This window comes from Hibiscus syriacus, unplaced genomic scaffold, assembly GCF_006381635.1.
Source record: "Hibiscus syriacus cultivar Baekdansim isolate YM2019G1 unplaced genomic scaffold, ASM638163v2 tig00112159_pilon, whole genome shotgun sequence".
NCBI lineage: Eukaryota > Viridiplantae > Streptophyta > Magnoliopsida > Malvales > Malvaceae > Hibiscus > Hibiscus syriacus.
Genome location: NW_024063263.1, coordinates 327397 through 349656, shown reverse-complemented (window position 1 = coordinate 349656; position 22260 = coordinate 327397). Strand labels below are relative to the sequence as shown.

At 34.5% G+C, this 22260-nt stretch overlaps 3 protein-coding genes and 1 pseudogene across 3 annotated transcripts; 3 read left to right on the top strand and 1 right to left on the bottom strand.

Annotated features, from left to right (window-relative positions):
- Window positions 1–3778: 3778 nt before the first annotated feature.
- LOC120175074 (acid beta-fructofuranosidase 2, vacuolar-like) lies at window positions 3779–5495 on the top strand. The gene is made up of 4 exons (XM_039181777.1): window positions 3779–4518; window positions 4595–4995; window positions 5069–5156; window positions 5224–5495. The coding sequence occupies exons 1-4, from the start codon at window positions 3808–3810 to the stop codon at window positions 5425–5427; spliced, it is 1404 nt and encodes a 467-aa protein (XP_039037708.1). The 5' UTR covers window positions 3779–3807; the 3' UTR covers window positions 5428–5495.
- Window positions 5496–7555: 2060 nt separating this feature from the next.
- Window positions 7556–10376, top strand: LOC120175165 (annotated as a pseudogene).
- A 3540-nt stretch (window positions 10377–13916) lies between these two features.
- LOC120175228 (auxin-responsive protein SAUR36-like) lies at window positions 13917–14606 on the top strand. The gene has a single exon (XM_039181897.1). The coding sequence runs from the start codon at window positions 14058–14060 to the stop codon at window positions 14517–14519; it is 462 nt and encodes a 153-aa protein (XP_039037828.1). The 5' UTR covers window positions 13917–14057; the 3' UTR covers window positions 14520–14606.
- Window positions 14607–14748: 142 nt separating this feature from the next.
- On the bottom strand, window positions 14749–18967 carry LOC120175227 (hsp70-Hsp90 organizing protein 3-like). Its single transcript, XM_039181896.1, has 7 exons — window positions 17993–18967; window positions 16069–16357; window positions 15755–15840; window positions 15436–15659; window positions 15279–15345; window positions 15124–15183; window positions 14749–14927 (listed from the first exon to the last, which is right to left on the bottom strand). The coding sequence occupies exons 1-7, from the start codon at window positions 18896–18898 to the stop codon at window positions 14814–14816; spliced, it is 1746 nt and encodes a 581-aa protein (XP_039037827.1). The 5' UTR covers window positions 18899–18967; the 3' UTR covers window positions 14749–14813.
- Between the last annotated feature and the right edge of the window lie 3293 nt (window positions 18968–22260).

The following is a 22260-nucleotide window of genomic DNA, read 5'->3' as shown; positions in this document are numbered from 1 at the left end:
GTCTTTAGTTCATGAAATTTAATCCCTCTACTCATCTGATTTAAAAATTAAATTCAAATCAATAACATTAATAATAAACTTCTGTTAGATTTGAATATGACAAATTATGATAAATAGAATCCAATTGATAAAAGATAGTCAAGGTTGAGAGGAAATGAAAAAAATGAAAACCAATAAATGTTAAGTATAGTAGTAAAGAATAATACACTTTCTAAAATTTAAGTTTTGAACATAGACTGACAAGCAAATGGACAAAATTTAAAAGATATGAAAGATACACAAGAATGGGCACTACATTATACAGTTAATAAAAGACAAAAAAAATGGCAAAAAGTATAAGAGATCCTTGTATTATTTTTTCTCTCAATGTGACCCTTCAACTCAGAAAATAAACTCAATTTGATCATTTGACCAATTATTTTTGTTGTTGACCGTTACAATACTAGCGTGTTAGTTCACGATGCTGATGTGGTAGTCCTATCCGATCTGAATATATTAATATTTTAAAATAATTAAATAATATATTTTAAACATTATAAAAATAAAAATATTTTAAATCTTAAATATATATATATATATATATATAACAAGGTCAGGTCAGGTTGGTGATTTTTTTCACCTTAAACCTGATCTCATCCCGTCGTGAACCCCAAAATTTCAAAAAAAAAACTACCCTTATAAAATCGAGTCGGATCAAAACCCATCAAGTTCAGGTATTTTGACCATTCCTGTCTTTATGCTCCAAAACCTTCTCTCTCTTCTATTTTTAGTTGTATTAAATGATGCCTAGCGGTGCGACAAATCTAATGCTTTTGAATCATAACAAAAGAGATTTTTTAAATTAAAATAAAAAAAATCCAACTCATAAAGCACAAAATGTTTTGGGCATTTTTACCCAAAAATCACTCTAATATTAAATAAATTCCTCTTAGACACCCTTTAATCAAATATTCTCGATTTAACACACTTTTGAGGGGAGAGAATATAAGACACATTTGGTGAAACCTGCCTATGCTTGGGTGGTCCTAAGGCACGTTTGGTGAGAAACGCCTACGCCGAGTCAACACTTATTCAGCACCTCCACATGGAAGATGCGTTTGGTGGGGCTTTACTAGAATTCTGGAAGGCACATCCCCTAGGGCGCTCCTTTCTCATCTTTATAAAAAATAATTTTTCATACAAACCACACCCAAATGCAGAAAAATCAAACTTCAATTAATTGACTAAGAAATGAAAAAAAAATTGAAAAAAAAGGAAAGGCTAGTTGTAGGGAAAGCGTTTTCCCCTTTTCCAGAGAATATTTGTCATGTTATAATATCACATCCCATCAAATATATAACGTTGATGGGAACAATTCCCCGACTACCGACATATAAAAATCTCAATTCACATAATTGTTTGAGAGACTCATTCTTAGGGAAACGCTTTCCCTTTTTAGCAGAGAGTCTCTGCCATGTCATAATGTCTCATCCCATCAAACATAATTGACGATAATAGTTGCATGACTCTTAATCTCTTAAACTCTTAAATTCTCTAACTCTGAAACTCTGAAAATATCAAACTCTAAAACTTTCAAACTTTCAAATTCTTAAAATGGCTCTTATTTCAGTTGTTGTTTATTATAATGGAGAGAACTAGGAAGATGGATTTGAGGTTAATTTCCGATCAGATCATTATATCCTCATTACCTTCAAGAGAAACATCACTATTGAGGAATTAGTAACAAAAATATCAAGGAAGACTCGTGTTGGAAATACTATAAGATTGTCTAAACTTCATTACAGGTTTATGACTGAAATTTTTCCTTTAATATATATAGCATTCGACCTCTCCAACGATGAAGATGTTGCTATGATGGTTGATACTTCCAATCAAAATTCAAACTTTATTACATAAATATATGTCACATTAATTGACGTTCATGCAGTTTGTGGTATGTCATCATTCTCACACTATGGTTTGCCTCAAACAGTTCATAAAGTTGACAGTCCAACTCAAATAATCTGTAATGATTTTCACATCATAATGGTAAATCCACCTCCTGGTATCATTCCATTAAGTTTAATAGGGAGACATTCATCTGCCAACTTCTTTGACTTCAATATGGAGATGCCTTCCAGTTCCAAGGGGAGACATTCATCTGCTAGCTTCTTCTACCTCAATATGGATACGTCTTCAACGCAAGACTCATTTTATAACCCATATGGCGACATCCCTTCAAGTTCTAGATTAAGGCATTCATCTACAAACTTGTTCGACCTAAACTTCAGAGTTACAAAGGAACCCTCATATCCACCTAAAGAACTACTTTATGAGCCAGGAGCGGATGATACTAGACTGGATTATTCGTTGAACCCAAATCAACGCAATTTAACATGGACTTTGGTGATGGTACGGATGAAGTTCCCATAAATATGTTTCAATACGAACCTCCAGTACATATGTCTGAAGCTGACTATGACGTGATGTACGGGCCAAAATTTTCGAATATGCCTTATGTTGAAGACTATAGAAGGTATTTATCAGTCAACGATGGTGATTCATATCGTGGAATGAAGTTCACATATAAAGATAAAATAATAATGGAAATTAATAATTACAATATTCGTTCAGTTCACTCTAGAGTCGATCGATCTACCACCGAAACATATGTTTGTTATTATGTCGAACGTGATAACGACTGCAACTAGATATTTCTTGTTTCAAAGAGGAACGTGAAGAATGACATATGAGAACTAACAAAATACAACAGTCCTCATACATATTGTACACGAGGGATCAACCAGAACCATCGAAACTTGGACTCCAATGTGATTTGCCAAGCCATCATGCCTATGGTCAAAGCAAGCTCTCACATAGCTACTTCAATGTTGATTTCTGCAATACAATATCAATATGTGTACACCATCTCCTACAAAAAATCATATAAGGCAAAACAAAATACCATTATAAAAATACACGGTGAGTGGGATTCATCTTAGAACGAACTACCCAATTCGTTTAACCTGCTACGAAGACTGAATCTTGGAACAATAGTTGAGTTCAAAACTCGTCATGCCTATGAGAATGATTGAGTGATTCGAGATCGACCAATTCTACCGTGTTTTTGGACTTACCTTCAAAATCATAACGTAAAATTTAGAACCTAAACTTCAAAATCGTAACCACTTAAACTTTTAATTTTTTCAAAATCATATTTAAAATTTAGTTTTCATTTTATTACCCACCGCTTAAAATATAATACGTTTAGTACCTAAACTTTTAATTTTTAAAAATTTATAAAATAAAATAAAAACTAAACTTTAAGTATGATTATAAAAAAAATTTTGAACGTTTAAATACTAAATGATTAAATATTTTTTCAGGTAGCAGCCATTTTCTAATGCAAAAAGAACTTTCTGCCAGTAATTGATTAATTAGTGACAGTAATATGATTGATTAGACAATGAATTGAGAGAGAAGTCAAAACTGGATCCGACCCAATAAGTAATTAAATTTTGATTTAATAATCTGGGCCCACCATTTATATTTTCAGTTGATATCTATCACATTAAAATATAAAATATAATGAGTGATATTAAATATTATTGATTAAAAATAACAAATGATTTTTTTTATTCAAATATATTTGTCTAATTCAATCGTTATATGGACATATGATTGGTAAACAAAACAGGTCCATTGTTCTACAAAGGATGGTATCATTTCTTCTATCAATACAACCCCAATGCTGCCGTATGGGGCGACATAGTTTGGGGCCATGCGGTATCCAAGGATTTGATCAACTGGCTTCACCTCCCATTAGCCATGGTTGCCGACCAGTGGTACGACAAAAATGGCGTCTGGACCGGTTCCGCCACCGTCCTACATGACGGTAAGATCGTCATGCTTTATACAGGATCCACTATCGAGGGCGTTCAAGTTCAAAACCTAGCTTATCCGGCCAACCAGTCCGACCCACTCCTCGTTCATTGGGTCAAGTACCCTCACAACCCTGTTTTGGTCCCTCCACCGGGTATTGGTCCCGACGATTTCCGTGATCCGACCACCGCCTGGTTAACCTCGGAAGGCAAATGGCGGATTAGCATAGGGTCCAAGATTAATAAAACCGGCATAGCTTTGGTGTATGACACAGAGGACTTCATAAACTATGAGATATTAGATGGGTTACTTCATGCTGTGCCTGGTACTGGAATGTGGGAATGTGTCGATTTCTTCCCCGTTTCGAAAACTGGAAAAAATGGCTCGGGACATGGAGTTAAGCACGTGGTGAAAGCGAGCTTGGATGATAACAGACATGATTACTATGCCATTGGAACTTATAATGATAAGAATGGTACATGGATTCCGGACCGACCCGAAATCGATGTTGGCGTCGGATTAAGGTATGATTATGGGATATTCTATGCTGCCAAGAGTTTCTACGATCCAAACAAGAAGAGAAGAGTGTTGTGGGGTTGGATCGGCGAATCCGATAGCGAAGCTGCCGATGTTAAAAAAGGATGGGCATCGGTTCAGGTAACTTTCTCTGTTTTATTTGATCACAAACATCAATTTAAATCCCGGATTTGTGATGCATTTTTTACTTTAACAGAGTATTCCGAGGATGATTTTGTTCGACGAAAAGACCGGAACTCATCTGCTCCAATGGCCGGTGGAAGAAACAGATAGTTTAAGGCTAAAATGCAAAGAATTTAACCAAGTGACAATCCAGGCAGGATTGGTTATTCCCCTAGATGTTGATTCAGCAACACAGTTGGACATCGAAGCCGAGTTCAAGCTCGATAACGAGGTTCTCGAGAAAGTAATCGCCTCGTCGGACGCATCATTCGATTGCAAAACAAGTGGTGGAGCTGCTGAACGTGGGGCATTGGGACCATTTGGACTATTGGTGCTTGCGGATGAGAGCCGCAGCGAGCAAACTCCCGTTTATTTCTACATTGCCAAAGGACCCGAAGGCAATCTCAACACATTCTTTTGCAGTGATCAATCTCGGTATGTTCGAGCTATTTTCGTATCTTCCATGTCGGTTTTATGATTACTGCAACGATAATTCCATCGTCCCCAGATCATCTAAAGCATCCGATGTCGACAAGCGCATTTACGGGAGCTCGGTTCCAGTTCTCGAAGGCGAAAATTTATCCCTCCGAATATTGGTGAGTTCGCAAAACTCGATTTGGTGGCAGTAAATAAGCATGAACATGTTTGTTTTTTTGGTTTCAGGTGGATCATTCAATAATCGAGAGCTATGGTCAAGGTGGAAGAACAGTGATTACATCTCGGGTTTATCCGACGGAAGCAATCTACGGAGCTGCTAAGGTGGTGTTGTTCAACAACGCAACGGGGATCGATGTAAACGCTTCGGTTAAGATTTGGCAGATGAACTCTGCTTTCATTCAGCCTTATCCATTAATCCACTCTCTTTAACAAATCTATGCAACATTTCGAGAGGAAGACGAAAACCAACAATTGCAACTGCAAACATCGTCGGCCGTTGTCCGGAGCCATCTTTCCGGCTCGTGTATCTTCTTTTTTTCTCTTATGATATAGAATCCAGCAGTTACCTCATGTTTTTCATCGGATTTGATCATGTTCGGCAGCCGATTGTATTTGGTTCTGTTTCGGATACAAGTACCAGTGATAGTCGAATTATCTAAATTTTGATCTAATTCGAAGAAAGTAGAATTAATTTACCAGAGTTTCAAATCGCGGTCGCATTTTCTGTCCTTTTAGGTTTACCGCGATTGTGGCCGTCGCAGGCGCTATTGCGGGTGTAGCGGGTGACTCGAACGGAGGTGAAACTACTATTTCGCGGATGAAATTATGTTTTCGGACCGTAATTTGAAACCCTGATTATTACTATAATCATTTTATATATATCTAAGAATAATTATAAGACGGTTACAAACATAATCTTGCAGTTCTTTAATTTATCAAACTCCAAGAATCATTAAGATTTGTTTATGGGTTTAATAATTAGATTAAGTTCGAAATACATTATAATAATAAATAATTTTTTAAAATAATCTGAGATAATTACAATATAATATATGTTAATATTTTTTAATTATTAACAATACATATCATATAATATAATACATATCCTATAATACAACTACTTAAATTCAAAACCTCCTAAAGAATATCAATCCTTTTTAACTATCAAAGTGGTTACACAAATTCATTATAAATTTGTAAAAGTAGAGAATTAAATGCGGTCGCAAGTGGATCCATGACTATTTGCAACATTAAGCAAAGTTGGTGGTTGTTAGGGTTGAGGACAAAATCAAGAAAATAAAAAAATCGACTTAAGCCCTCATTCAGTTGTTTAAATAGGGTAACTATTTGAACCAAACAAAAATATATATTTCTTATCAAAAATTAAAATAAGATTCAAATTATATAAAAATAATTAAATGGAAAATTAAAATTTAAAAACTACCTCTACACCAGCTTTCTAGTCAATGAGTAATAAAATATCTTATAATTCTTGTGGGATATTTCGATGATTTTTTTTATTTGTTAACCACCTATTTAATATAAAAATATACATATATGTCATTCTATAATAATCAAAAATATTATTTAAAAATAAATTTAGTATAGAAATTACATTGATATTAACAAAAAGACAAATGATTGATTCATGATCGGACATAAAAAAAGGCATGTGATACCATACCCATAACTGGAGAAGCATGAGACAGTCACAATAGAAGTTTTACTATATTTTGTGGCCCGTCACATTTCTCTAAACAAAAATGCAACACTGCATAGTCTTAGTGTTTTCATCTTATTGTTATGAATAAAAAACTTCAAATATCTGATCAGTTTCCTAATAAATAAATTATAACCATTAAAAATTTTATCTAATATTTCAAAAATTATTTAAATAAATTCTAACAATTTAAATAATATATGAACGATTTTCTAATATTAATTTTTTTAAAATATATAATTTCATATTCTTAATGTATTAGTAAAATGACTCGAAATATGATTAGTATCTAATCACAACATCCCGCCTTCCAATTTTTTAACTGCAAATAATAAATATCTACTAAATAAATTTACAATTAATATCAAATAAAAAAAAGTAATGAAATAATAATAAATTTATTGAATAAAAAAATAATAACATACCTTAAAAGATTATAAAGTAATAAATAGGAATAAGAAATTTGGGTGTGGTTTGTGTGAAGTGCAAATGGGTTTTATATAGAGGAGGGAAGGGGGAAGAGGCAGAAAACAACGGCGGGAAAGATGAGAAAGGCAAGCTCCAAGAGATGTGCCTTTCGGAATCCCGGTAAAACGCGCCCCACCAAACACACCTTCCACGTGGCGGTGCGATTAGGTGCTGAATCAACGTAGGCAGTTCCTACTAATTACGTTTTAGGACCACATAAACATAAACATGCTTCACCAAACACAACTTTTCTTCTCTCTCCTTGAAAATTGTGTTAGATCAAAAAAAATTTGATGAAAGAATGTCTGACAGGAATTTATTTAATATTAGGCGATTTTTGGATAAAAACTCCATTGTTTTGCTGTCTCTTGCTCAGAGTTTCTATCTTTAGATTACACCCTCTGCTTCCTTCTTCTCCTTTTACTCTTTTGCCTACCAGATAATGTAAAACCCAGCAAAGTTTTTACCTTTTGAACAAAGATTTTTTTCAAGACAAAAAAAAAACCCAAAAAAGGAGAATCTTATTTTTTAGAAACATGGCTTTGAGTAGGTTCTGGGGTTTGTTTCTTCTCCACTTTGCTCTGTTTTCAAGCTTATGTTTTGCTGAGGATCCCTTTGTCACCTATGATTTTGAGGTCTCTTACATCACTGCCTCCCCTTTGGGTGTCCCCCAACAGGTCTCTCCTCTCTTTTCCCTACTGTTTTCAGTAAAAAAAATTCATGTGGTTTTGCTCAAGTTTCTTGGTTGAGAAATGGTTTGCCTTTAAACAGCTTAAAGCTTCATCTTTTAGCTCCAGATCTAACAAAAAAGAGAGAAAATGTTTCTCCTTTTTTACTTGAACTTTGTTTAGTTAAGTGAGGTTTAGGGTAATGTTGGTTATTTGAGGTTTAGGGTAATGTTGGTTATTTGAGGTTTTAGGGTATGTTGTGGATCTATCAGAACTGTATTAATTTTTGCTTTATCGTGTGTTACTTTGTAGATTATTGCCATAAATAACAAGTTTGCAGGCCCCACTATCAATTCTACTACTAACTACATCATCGTCGTCAACGTTCGGAACAAATTGGGCGATAGTTTGCTCATGCATTGGTAGGATCTTACTTTGTTTTTGCAGTCTGTGTGTGTTAGAGTGATGTCAAGATGCAAAGATGGATTGATTGGTTGAATGTTTTGGCATTTTGTTTTAGGTCCGGGATTCAACAGAGGCGTAGTTCGTGGCAAGATGGTCTGCTCGGTACTAATTGTCCGATCCCTCCGAAGTGGAATTGGACTTATCAGTTCCAAGTTAAGGACCAAGTTGGGACAGGGGGGTGACTGAGCCGGCGCAGGCCCCCAAAAATTGTGGGCAAAAAAAAAAGTATATCTACAGTGGCATTTAAAAAAAAATCACTATTGTTGCGATTTTATTGGAAAAACATCACTATAGATGTACCTATTGCGGCGTTTGTCAAAAAAAACACCACTATTATTATCCCGAAATCGAATATATCTAGAAAATAAGGGCCCTTTGTACAAGACCTCCGAAAACCTAGTCACGGCTCTGAGTTGGGAGTTTCTTCTATTTCCTGTCGCTGCATTTCTAGAGGGCGGCTGACGGCTTTGGTTGCTTTATTATCAACAATAGAGAGATTATTCCTATTCCTTATGACACCCCTGTTGGGGATATTACCATTTTGATCGTGTGATTGGTACACACGGAATCATACAGTTCGTATAATGTTATCATCGTATATATGTGTTTGATTTAAGATTTGGGGGTGTAGGATATAATGTTGATGTGTCTAATGAGGATATCTTTTGGATTGTAGGCTTTGAGAAAGGCGCTTGATACTGGAAATGATCTAAGGGATGCCGGATGGTGTTCTTATTAATGGCAAAGGACCTTATCGATATAATGATTCTCTTGTACCTGATGGGATCGATTATGAAACGATTAACGTCCAACCAGGTGATTGTCTCATGCAAGGCATTGTTTACTTATGGCTGCTACTCATTTCTAAATATGTTAGTTCCATTGCTTGTTTTAGAGACTAAAATGGAGTGTTGATACTTATTATTTGGTGGCAAGTTAAAGATACATTGACCCTCAAATTTTACACATTGGCAGGGAAAACTCATCGCCTTTGAGTTCACAATGTGGGAATATCGACCTCCTTGAATTTCAGGATTCAGAGCCATAATTTACTTCTTGCGGGGACTGAGGGATCATATAAGGTGCAACTGAACTACACTAGCTTAGACATACATGTAGGACAGTCTTATTTATTTCTGCTTACGTCTTATTCGTTTCTGCTTACCACGGATCAGAATGCTAGTAGCGATTGCTACACCGTTGCAAGTGCGAGGTTTGTGAATGAATCACAGTGGAAAGGAGTTACAGGTGTTGCCATTTTTGCGTTAATCTAATTCGAATGGAAAGGCAGCTGGTCTCCTCCCCGACCCACCGCAGGATGAATGCGACAAAACCTTTTCAATGAACTAAGCTAGATCTATCAGGTTGGTATCTTGTTAAAAGCGAATTATCTTTATTCTTTACTTGGTTATGTATTCTTACTTTGTGTGCTTAAATTATGCAGATGGAATTTATCCGCCAGTTGTGCTCGCCCGAACCCACGGGGATCGTTTAGATACGGTTCAATCAATGTGACTGAAATTTATGTTTTGAGAAACAAGCCACCAGAGACTATCGACGGGAAAAGACGAGCAACACCCAGCGGGATATCCTTTGTCAATCCTGCTACACCGATCCGGCTTGCAGACCAGTTTAAGCTTAAGGGAATATATAAGCTAGACATTCCCAATAGACCACTTACAGGATCACCTAAAATCAAGCTAGACTTTCCCAATAGACCAATTACAGGGTCACCTAAAATCGGAACATCCATTATTAACGAACATATAGGGGATTTTAGGAAGGCATCCTACAGAACAATGACACCAAGATGCATACCTATCACATGAGCAGATATGCGTTTTTCGTTGTCGGGTAGGAATCTGTTTTCCCGAACACATCTCCATGTGTTTAACATATCTTTATGCACTATGATTTTCAACACTAACTCATCATTATGTTGTTGCAGAATGGATTACGGTGAGTGGTCGGAGAATAGCAGGGGCACACATCACTATATTTCTAGTAAAGAACACTGTTTAGACTCTGATATGCAAGTTCGGTTTTTTTTTGGGTAGTTTTAATTCCCAGTGTTGTTTACATACGACTATGTTTATCACAGCTTGTGGTGATATTCATGCATTAAGCATCAAACCTTGTTCTGAGATCCCTCGTGTCTCGGTCTTTGTAGGTTTATCCCGGTGCTTGAACCGCAATCTTGATATCGCTCGACAATGTTGGAGTCTGGAACATTAGAACTGAAAATCTCAACTCATGGTATCTTGGTGAGGAAACGTATGCCAGGGTTGTCAACCCCGAAGCTACTAACAAACCGAGTTCCCTATGCCCGACAATGCCCTCTTATGCGGCTCTCAGCAAATTACAAAAGTAAGCAAATCAAGTTCTTCGTATTCTGAAAAAGCTCTCTTCTTCAAGTTAGCTTTAAAAAGAATTGACGATGACAGGTGATGGTTCTACCCGATTTCTTTTTCAGGCCGCAAGATGTATCCTCATTGGATACATCGATCAGATCGAAACTGTGCTTTGCGATGGTGATGATTGCCTCGACACAATTTCTCATTTCCCGCTAGGTACCTTTCTTTTCGTGTGGTTGGTGCTTCACATGTAAGGTTTGTGTTTGTATTAGGTGTGCAATTATAGTATTGTTGATATGAATCTTGGGTTGTTTTGGTCTGATCCGTTGCTATTATTTTCTTGGTCAGTTCTATATCAGTTTGTTTCCACACTTTGCTTTAAGTTCCCTCAGGCATGCATACACTTTAACATACATCTACGTGTTCATTTATGTATACACTCTAACTTACATCTACGTGTTCATGCATGCATGCATACACTCTAACATACATCTACGTGTTCATGTATGAATATACTACATACATCTACGTGTTCATTCTAGAGAGAGAGAGAGAGCATGCTATGACCAATCCATTATGGCTCATGGGCCATTTCACGTGTTAGGCCATGATAGCATAACATAGGGCAAAATTGGCCCAATTTCACGTGTTAGGCCATGATAGCACAATATAGGGCAAAATTGGTCCAATTTCACGTGTTAGGCCATGATAGCACAACATAGGGCAAAATTGGCCCAATATCATAGGCGGACTAATTATTTAGCCCAATACAGCAGTAAGCAAATTATTTAGGGATCTACAACAATTGTTATAGTACATGAAAAATTTGTCACGTCGACGTGATGAATTTTAATAAAAATAATAATTTATTATTCAAGCTTTTCACCCTGATGTAATAAAATTTTAATAAAAATTATATTTTATTAGAACTCGTTACATCGATGTGATGATTTTTCTCTCTACTGTTAGATTTCAAAATAATTTTGAAGATGACCTAATGGGTTAAATTTTACCCGACTAGCTTATTGGATCAATTTTAACCACAACATAAAAAAAAAAGAAATGTCGGATTGATACAACCCATCACCATGTAGGCTAGTAGGGGTAGCAAAACTTTGATTAAACTTGAAAATAGAAAAAAAAAATCAATTTTGAGTAAATAGAATTCAGCTATTAGGTTTTTTGAAATGAGTTATTTGATTATTATTATTATTATTATTATTATTTTAAATCGAAGTTGAATTTTACGTTTATATCCAGGTCGAATAATAACTTGGTAGTCATTTGTCAACTTAAAGAAAATGTGCAAATAGTTCCTTTTCAAAAAAAATTCAGAAAATTTTTTTTATAAAATAAAAATTTAAAAAAGCTTGTAGAAGTAAAAATTCTTTTTAAAGGCATAAAAATATTTTTTAAATGATAAATTCAATATTTTTTTAAAGAAATAAATGATCAAACTAAGTTTATCGTGTTAAAATAATTTTTAAATATAGGTGGTCTCAAATTTGGTATTTTGAAAAGAATAAATTCGGCAATAAGCAAACTTACATACTACAAAGAACGTGTGGTTCTCTTGAGATATCGACCTCCAAAGATTCTTACCAATTTTTACACGTGGTCCTTTATTCCTTGACTCCACATTTTCAATGTGCCCAAAACACATTTCTTAATTTTACCCTATAATTACGTTACAATGTGTATAAATTTATTTGTATTTTTTAATTTTGTCTTAAGCCCTTGAATTTTTCAGAACCCCCCCCCCCCAAATTTTTTTTACACTTAATTAAGCGTATATAGTTTAAAATTTTATTAGTTTAGGCTTGATGTAAAACTAAGTATCCAGACTATAATCAAAGTTAACTTTAGATGCCTAAAGAATTATTCGTTAAAAATAGGTCTCTAACGATTTTAACATTACACTTTAGGTGCATTGATTATAACAATAGTTAAATTTGGCCGTTAAGTGACACATAACACTTTTTTTTTTGAAGTTTTTTATGTTTTATAAAAAAATTAAGAACATTATTAAAAATTTTAGAAAAACCCAAAAATTTTTAAATTAAAAAATAAAAAATAAAAACTAAAATCCTTCATTGCAACCCCATATCACCCGTTAAAGGCTATCATCGCGTGCCTTCACCATCGACGGACCTCCATTGCCGGTCATCCCTCTTGTCATCGTCTCAATCCCTCTAAGTCTATAAATCCCTAATCTCAAAATTATTTGATTATTTTCTTATTTTTGGACAGGGGAATGATGCGGTGGAGGAGATGGGAAGCGGCGGGTAGAGGTTGGTAATAGGGGTTGGAATGAGAAATTTTGGAATTTTGTCTTTTTGTAATTTCAAAAACATTTTGAATTTTTTGTAAGAGTATTTTAGAAAAAATAAAATAGAATGAGAGCGACATGTGTCATTTAACGATTTTTAATGGTTTGTCATGGTATAAGAACCTAAAAGTATAACATTAGAAACGTTAAACGTCTACTTTTACTGGAAGATTCTCTAAACACTTGAAATTAATTTTGAATATAATATGAGCATTGATTTTGTACTAACAAATAAACCGATTTGTGATATGTGGCAGAATTTTTTTTATTAAATATACGGCAGTAATAATTAATAAATAATTTTATTTTAATCTTGAATAATATTAAATCTTCATCATTTTTAATAATTTACATTTAAAAAATGATATATGCTTATAATATTTTTAATTATTAACAATGTATATATACCTTACTGATGCGACTTCTTGAGCTCAATTTTTTTTAAAGAAAACAAGACTCTATTTTACTATTGAAATTTCTTGGTGGTTTAATATTAAATATAAACTCTTATTATCCTTATAAAAATATAATATAATGAATTTAATAAAATATTTGAAATTTTATAAAAATGATGTAATAAGATATATACACACATTTTTATTTATATGAGATAAATATAAAATAATATATATTCAGAGATAATTCTTAATATTTTGATACTAAATGTTCATACTCATTATTTATGGTGTTTGAAGAATCTTAAAAAAATATCAATAATTTATTATTACAAAAATCATTTGCTACATGAAAAGTTGGAAACACACATTTTAACGAGTAGATGCTATTTTATACGGTCTGACCCTCTTTCGGACACCGTCCAAAAACGATATTTGTCTACAATCAGACGAACTCCAAAAGTCTTGCCTATAAATAAAGCATTTCTCCCTCTCCCGTGTAAACTCAAAATTCTCGTAGAAGAGAAACTCAAAACAGAGGCTTTCTTTGCTTTGCCACGCCCATGCCTGAAAACAAACCCCAATAACGACAACCCATTCCTCAAATTCAGATTTCAACACTACCCATTTAGTTCTTTTTTCGTTCAACCGTAAGAGACCATGAAGAAAATTAGAGGCTTCAAGCTAGTGAAGGTTTTCAAATGGATAATCCGACCCGGGAGTAGAAATTTCGGTGATGGATCATTGGGACATCAGACGACGACAGGAAGCTATAACCCGTTTTCCAAAATCCGCTCTTTCACCCGGTTTCTTCGATGTTGGCTTTGTGATTCGAATTCAGATTCCGGCTATATCCGATTGGGTGAGGAGGGGACGGAGAGTTGGGTACCCAAGGGGCATCTTGCCGTGTACGTGGGCGAATCAGAAAGAGACACGACGAGGGTTGTAGTGCCTGTGATTTACTTAAATCACCCGCTATTTGGAGAGTTATTGAAGGATTCGGAGCGGGTATACGGGTTCGATCAATCGGGTGGGATCGCGTTGCCTTGTGGGATTTCGGAGTTTGAGAAGGTTAAAAAGAGAATCGCCGATTGCCGACGGAGAACACACCGTCGCTGTTAAATGATCTCTTCCACTCGTTGACCAAACTGGATAGATTTCCCGTGAATATTGTAGTAGAACCAAATTGATATAATAAGAGACATTCCTTTCAAAAGATGAAAATTCCTTCTTAATTGTTTCATAGTTTTAATTGCTCAAAACAAAGTTGCAAGCTTGACTCGCTTGGAAAATTTAACAAAACTGACCCAGAATTTCCAACTCGAACTACTTCTATCCATTGGAATTCACACGACAAAGTACAGATTTACTGAAATGGGGCAAAAAGAAATCAGTTAAAAGAGTTTTGTGTCACATTTATCTCATCTGGACGATACCGGCAGAGATGAGCTTTTGAATCTTGCTCATCACCATAGGATTCTTCGTGTGCTCCTGTGCTGCCTTTGGGTTCTCCTGGAAATCATCCAGCACCTGCCCACATCCCAAATATTTCTCAAACACAAATAATTACATATATCCAATTGTATTTGTTTTTTAAAATGTAGCCAAAATTTAAGTTTTTATTTTTATTAGTGCACAGAATCAAAGTTCATGTTCAGTTTTCGTATTTATCCCTAAAATATGTAAACAAAAATGAACCCGAATACAATGAATTTTCAGTCCTTACCTGTCTCATGATTGGATCCGAGAGAATGTTTTGAATTTCTGGATCTTGCATGGCCTTGGCCTGCAACATTACACCGATTTAACATTAGTGTGGTCTCCTAAACAGCTTTTAATGCGTAGGTGTAAAAAACGATAAAAGAAAATTGAAATACTTACCTGTCTTTCCTTCAACTCTTCAGGGCTCAAATCACCTCGACTAGCTTTGTTAATCTGTTCTACACATCTGCAAAATGATTGAGAGAAACAGACAGTTATATGACACTGCTGAAAATACAAACAAGGGACCGCACACCTGAAGCAGAAAGTCACCTACCTTCTAACACCATCAAGCAACTCCTGGTTATTTGGGTCGTGTTTCAACCCTTCCTGGTATGTTTCTAAAGCTTTGTCATACTCCTTCATGAAGAACTGAACAGCTCCCTTTCTTGTGTAACCCTTAGAAAATGATGGATCAAGCTCAATGCACTTCTCAGCATCTTTCAATCCCTCAGGCAGAGCACCCAACTTTGTGTAGCATGCAGCTCTATTGCTGTATGCCTGAAAGTGCCAAAATGCATTTCAACAGTCTGTATGATGCCATTTGGGTGCATTTGTTACCAACAAACTAGCAAAAACAGAATAAGACTTCTCACCTTCGAATCTTTAGGGTTTCTTCTCAATGACTCTGTATAATGCTTCACAGCCTCTGGATACTTCTGCTGCTTGAAACATTCATTCCCTGCGTATAAATATATTCAAGAAGTCAACCGATAAACATGTTAGGGGGACTACTACTTTTGCACACTCCCACATGAATATTAAACGTTGCTTGGACCAAGCTTAAATGAATATGATAGCAAGATGCAGCAACCCAGGAAATACCAGTAGAAAGACACACAAAGCAGAGAAAAGAATTAACAACAATGAAGATACCACCAAATGCAACTCACAAACTGATAATGAATACCTTTCTCACGCTCCTCATCGGCTACCTTAGGATCAAAATATTCTTGCTGCTCTAGTTCTTTCTTGGCCTTTTCAGCATCATTTAGCTTCTTCAATGTGTCTGGATTGCGATGCTCTGTAAGAGCTTTCTGGAAAGTCTCAATAGCCGGTTCATAATCTTTTGAGCCTTTAGCCATCTTCACCAAAGCAGTTCCCTTCCTAGTCAAAGCTTTTGCTATCATTTTATAATCTGCTCTAAGCTCTCTACCTCTTTCAACAGCCTTGTCACAATCCTTAATGCAGTCCTCATACTGCATTCAACAAGGACGCAAAACAAGAAAAGAGATTGAAGTTAGATATACATATAACCTATAGTGAACAAATGGGATAATTGTCTTATTAGGTTCAGTAGAAATAACGGGGGCCAGACCATAATAAATTAATAATGATAGCACTTGAAATCTTTCAAAGCCAAAAAAACATTCAAACCTCTCCTGGCCAGAAAGAAAAAAATGAAGGAAAATCCTTATTCAGAAGGAAGAGCAAGGCCTTTCCTCACCCATCCATCATCACCTCATGTTTCTTTTGAAGAACAAAAACTGTGTTTTGCTCATGTATAGACTCATGCTCAATACCAACATAATTAAGCAGATTTGTACATTCTGCGCACTTAGCAATACATGACAGAATCAGTGGCGGATCCACTAAGGCATGCCCACCCTCAAATCCAAATTTTTTTGGGTAATTACCTATTCTACTGATTGTGTCCACCCTGAAGTTTTATTTGTGCCCACCCCGTACAAAAAAATATGTTGTTAATATACATGAGTGCCCACCCTAGAAAATATTTCTGGATCCGCGACTGAACATATTAAAACCTTCATAAATTCACACTTTATAATCATGCTAAAATACCATTCGAGATGTGATTTTATAAGTTCAACCACTATTAGAGTGCTTGTAAAAACAGGAAATCAGCTTATAGAGCTGAAGAGACCCAAAAGTGAAATTAATCTGTTAAAAAGTAAATATGTAGTCATAATTATTTTAAACTCTGAAGTCTGAAATGATATTAGCATGAATGTAAATCAACCAACAAATCTAAATTTTTATAAAGTTCATACTTCATAGCAGTTATTACAATGAAAGAAGAAATTATTTTAGTTTTTGCAAACCAATATTATATATTCTAAACACTCAGCAATGAATGACAATATACATAATCACGTCATAGTAAATTAATACTCGCTTATAATCATGTTAAGCAACCATTCAAGATGTAATTTTATAACCACTATTACAGTTAGAGCTGTAAATGAGCTGAGTCAAGCTCAAGTATTGCTGAGCTCGACTGAAAAAGTTTAAATCTGAGCTCAACTCGCAAGCAAGCAAGCTTAAACTTGTCAAGCTCGAATCAAACTTGAAATCAGAAATTGAAACTCAACTCAAGCTAAAAGCACTTGAATTCGAAACATTCTCGGACTTAACTTGATTTAAGTTCAAACTAAAGCTTGATTAAAACTCAAACTCAAGCTTGATTAAAACTCGAACTCAAGCTCAAATATGAACTTTAGTACATGAAAACTTTATATTGCATTTTAAAAAGAAAACATATAAATACTATTATTATTAATAATTTAATTTAATATAAAATGTTAATATATTATTTTCCTGGGTTGCAAACCACCTCTTCAGTCATGTATCATGTAACTCGCTTTGGTTCATTAAGAACTCGAGTCTATTCCATTCAAGTTTTAAACGAGTCAAATCAAACTTGAATAACTTGTGATCTGTGTCGTCTCGTTTACGATCTTAGTTACATTGAAAATCATTCCGTTAAAGTAATATATAGTCATTAATCATTTCATAGTTAATCAACCAACAATTTCAACAATTTTATAGAACTCATAGCAATAGGTAAATTTTATAGTAGTAAATAACCATACCTTGCCCATTTCCAAATAAACAGCAGCTCGATTGGTGATATATGAAATATCTTCATCATCAATCTCCATTGCTTTTGTGTAATGTTGAATAGCCGTTTCAAAGTCTTTCTTTTTGTATGCAGCATTTCCAGTCTCCTTTTCCTTTAAAGCTTTCTCCTTCTTCTCCTTCCTCTCCTTCTCTTCGTCCGTGATTTCCATCGGTTCCGGTTCAGGCACAGGCTCCGGCTTCTTCGCCTCCTCCTTAGCAGGCTGCGAAGGCTTCGAAGCTGAAGGAGTACCCCCCTCTGGAACCTCCATGTCATCCTCACCGCCATGTGCAAACTTAACATTCAACAAAACACCCAAAGCTTGCATAACTCTCTGATCTTTCAAATGCTCATTCAATTTGCTAGGATTCCTCTGAATCTCCTGCATCGCTTTAACAAAATCCGGCTGCTGTAAAAATGCCCTAGTAGTCGGATCCGCCGTCAATTTTGCCCACATCTCCGGCCCCTGAAAAGCGTCACCGAATGGGTTCGGCGGCTGCGCTGACCTAGCTCGTGAAGCCGAAGCCGTTGCCGCCGATTGAGCATCAGCCAAGCCGGATTTCAGTGCTTCGTTATTAGGATCGATCTCGAGGCCCTTTTTGTATGCCGAAACAGCTTCTTGGTATTGGTGCAAACCGAGGTGAGCCGCGCCGAGCCTGCTGTAACCTTTGGACCAGTCCGGTTTAAGATCGACGGTTTTCTTGGCGTCGGATAATGCGACATCGTATTGGTGGAGGGAAGCGTAAGCGGCGGAGCGGTTGGAGTAAAGGACGTGGTTGGTCGGAGAAAGGTTTATAGCGTCGGTGAAGTGTTTGACGGCGGTGTTGAAATCGCCGGAAGAAAAGGCGGCGTTGCCTTTCGCTTTTGCTTCATCGGCCATTGTAAAACAAACTTAGAAGCTTTGATTTTTGGTTTTGGGGTTTGGGATTGGATCTAGAGGATAGACGAGATGTCTGCTTTTTCTGGAAGCCTCTTAAGCGTTTTAGAATTGGTTAAATTGCTTGATCGGTACTTGTGCTATACCATAAACCTAATAAATTAATCTTCGAACTATAAACTGAACCATTGTTATTTTTGGGTAAATTATACGTTTAGTATATAATTATTATTATTTTTGTGTTTTGGTATTTAAACTTTATTTTTTCAAAATCACATATAACATTTGTTTTAGGTTTCATATTGGTACTCTATCGTTAAAAAACGATAATGTTGATGTGATAAATGTCGTAATTGTCAAATAAAAATTCATTATTCTAAAAAATAAATAAATTAAATAAAATGTAATATAGAAAAGAATGATCGATCCGCAGGGACTTGGAGCTTCTAACTTTGATTTGCTTTGATATTGAAAAGAAAATAAAGAAAATGGAAAGGGGTTTAAATTCGAGAGGTAAAAATTCAAGAATTAAAAGAAAGTAAATAAAGTAAATTAAAAAAAATAAATGGATTAAAACAGCATCGGACTTCACTTTTCCTCAATTCTCATTGATCATCGAAATATATTTCACTTTGGATATGTGACAGTTACAATTTACAAGGCCTGATCCTTGTAACTTACTCTTCCCTATGGTAAAGCAATATTCCAAAGTCAGTATTCGAAATTCAGTTTTTACTTGAACTAACCACAACTACCGTCGTTAGTACAACGTAGCTTTAAGTGCTAGAAAAGCCAGTGCTTGGATTATAGTGTCTAAACGATAATCAAATCCGATCTTGATTCACCTTAGCGGACCGCCGCTAAGTTTGTTCCTAGGAAGTCAAATTATGGTCAACTGATTCTTCCTCCCAACTGTAAATCCAAAAAACAATCAATCTATCGTCGACTTTTTGAAATGAATGTGTAAATACTTTAAAGAAAAGCCTGATTGTTAAATCAAGATTGTAATGAATTGAGAACTTTATATGAAGATATTAAGTGATTTTCAATTCTTACAACAGGAATTGAGTCATCGCTTAGGCCATTGACTAATAAAAAGTTTGGCTAAGCATGATCGAAATCATACTAAGCAATTGTTTAAAAAAGAGGCAAAAGAAAACTAAAAAAAAATAAAGAGAATAAAAGAGATTTAAAAACCCGAGAGAATTTTATAAAACTCAAGAGAAAGAAGTACAGTCTCTAGCTTTACTCTAAGTGGTATATATAGTTTAGAGAATTTTACAAAAGATATAAAAAAATTAAAAGTAAAATAAATTATCCTAAAGATAATCCTAAAAATAATAACAATATAAATTTCAAGTGTTTGTTTTAAATTCAAACTCAATTCATAATTGATTTTCGTTTGTCTTTTATGATTCTCAAAAATAAAAATTGCATAATCAACTCTTTTAGTGCTAATTTTTGGAAAGTAAGTGTTTGCACAAAAATGAATCAAAGTAGCCGAAATTAGTAGCATAAAATATACAACGATGAATAATTATCTATAAAATTTGTGTAAAACAAAACACTCATCATGACGTGTCACCATAAGTTAATGTTACGTCATCATTGAACAAATTAAAAATATAATGTCACTAGTTCTATTAATTTTTTAACATCGAGATACTAAATTAAAACATAAAATTAATGTTAGACATTATTTTTAAAAAAAATAAAATAAAATTTAAATACCAAAATAAAATAAAAATAATAGTTTAAGAATTAAATGTATAAATTTACTCTCATTTTTTACTTAAATGTCATCAAAATAAAAGGTTAATATAAAATATAACATTCATTTAAGATTATTTTTTGAATTAATATTTTTCATCATGTAAGGTAAACTCGCAAATAAGCACAAACTAATAAATAACGTATGCTTATTATTTTTATTTTTAATAACTAAAAATTTATACTTAACTAATTATATTTAAATATTTAAAAAATTAATATCTAGATATTATAAAAAGTTTTATTAACTTCTTAAATCACACATTATGTAGATGTGATTTGTTGAACCATGTTTTATAATATTTTAATATAACAAATTTAAGGCAAAATATTTTTGGACTTAATTGAATTTATTCAAAGTTTTTCAAAAGTTTTCAAAAATAATTCAAAGTCCATTAACTTAGAATTTGAGCAAAAACAATTTTTCACGTACATAGTATCGATATTGTTCTTACAATATCGATACTGCATGAACATTATCGATATTATTCATATGGTACCGATACCAAAGGTAAGAGAAGTATTGATACTCTCAAGGTAGTACCGATACAATTAGTTTGCTCAAATTCTAGAATGCAAAATATGTATTGATACACAAAGGGGTATCGATACTACTTTACATAGTAGTATTGATACCCAAAGGGGTATCGATACTACTTTACATAGTAGTATCGATACCATAGGCTTATTATCGATACCGTCAGGCACAATGGCTAGTAACAACTAGTTTTATTTAAATATTACAAAGGTAGTACCGATACTCCATATAGGAGTACCAATACCCTTTGTTCTGGGCAACTTTATTTTGCAGATAAAACATCCCCAATGGCTAGAAACGGCCACAACCTCATTCCAACTTATAAATACAAGTTCAAGACACTTGAAGAAGGGTTAGAACACCTATCCAAGAAAGCAAACACGAGAGAAGAGTTTTTCATTCTAATTTTACTTTCTCTTGTAAATATTTTGTTATTGTGAGCTTTAATTTGTAAACACCCTACCTTGTAGAGGTTTTATTTTTTTACTTCTTTTATCCTTTTCAAAGGGATTTTGGTTCTAGCTAAGCCTTTGAAAAACTAGAGAGTTTGCAAAGGTTATCTCTTTGTCCTTGAAAAAGAAAGAACCAATTAGTGAATTTGTTGGAAAATCCTAAGTGAAGAGCTTAGATAGTGAATGTAGACTTTGGTTGAGAAATTCAAACCACTATAAATCCTTGTGCGACAATTTTCTATCCCTTTAAATCTCCTTACTCCCTAAAATTCTCACAAAGCCAAATTCACCCTCTTGGCAAATTATTTTCAGTTATCAATTGAGCTTCGTAAATCCCAATAATTGGTATCATAGCTTGACTAATTAGAAGGTTTAACAACCTTGAGACGATCCTAGAAGAAGTTCTACCGATTCCCGATGCAACCGATAATAAGATGGCTTCGACCTCCGGCTTTTACTACATTGAAGGCTCTCAACTAGTCAACAAGCCACCTTACTTCAATGGAGAAAATTATGTCTATTGGAAGAATATGATGATGTTGTTCATTCAAGTCAATGATCTAGGAGCTTGGAACTCAATCGTGAAGGGATACTCCATTCCACCC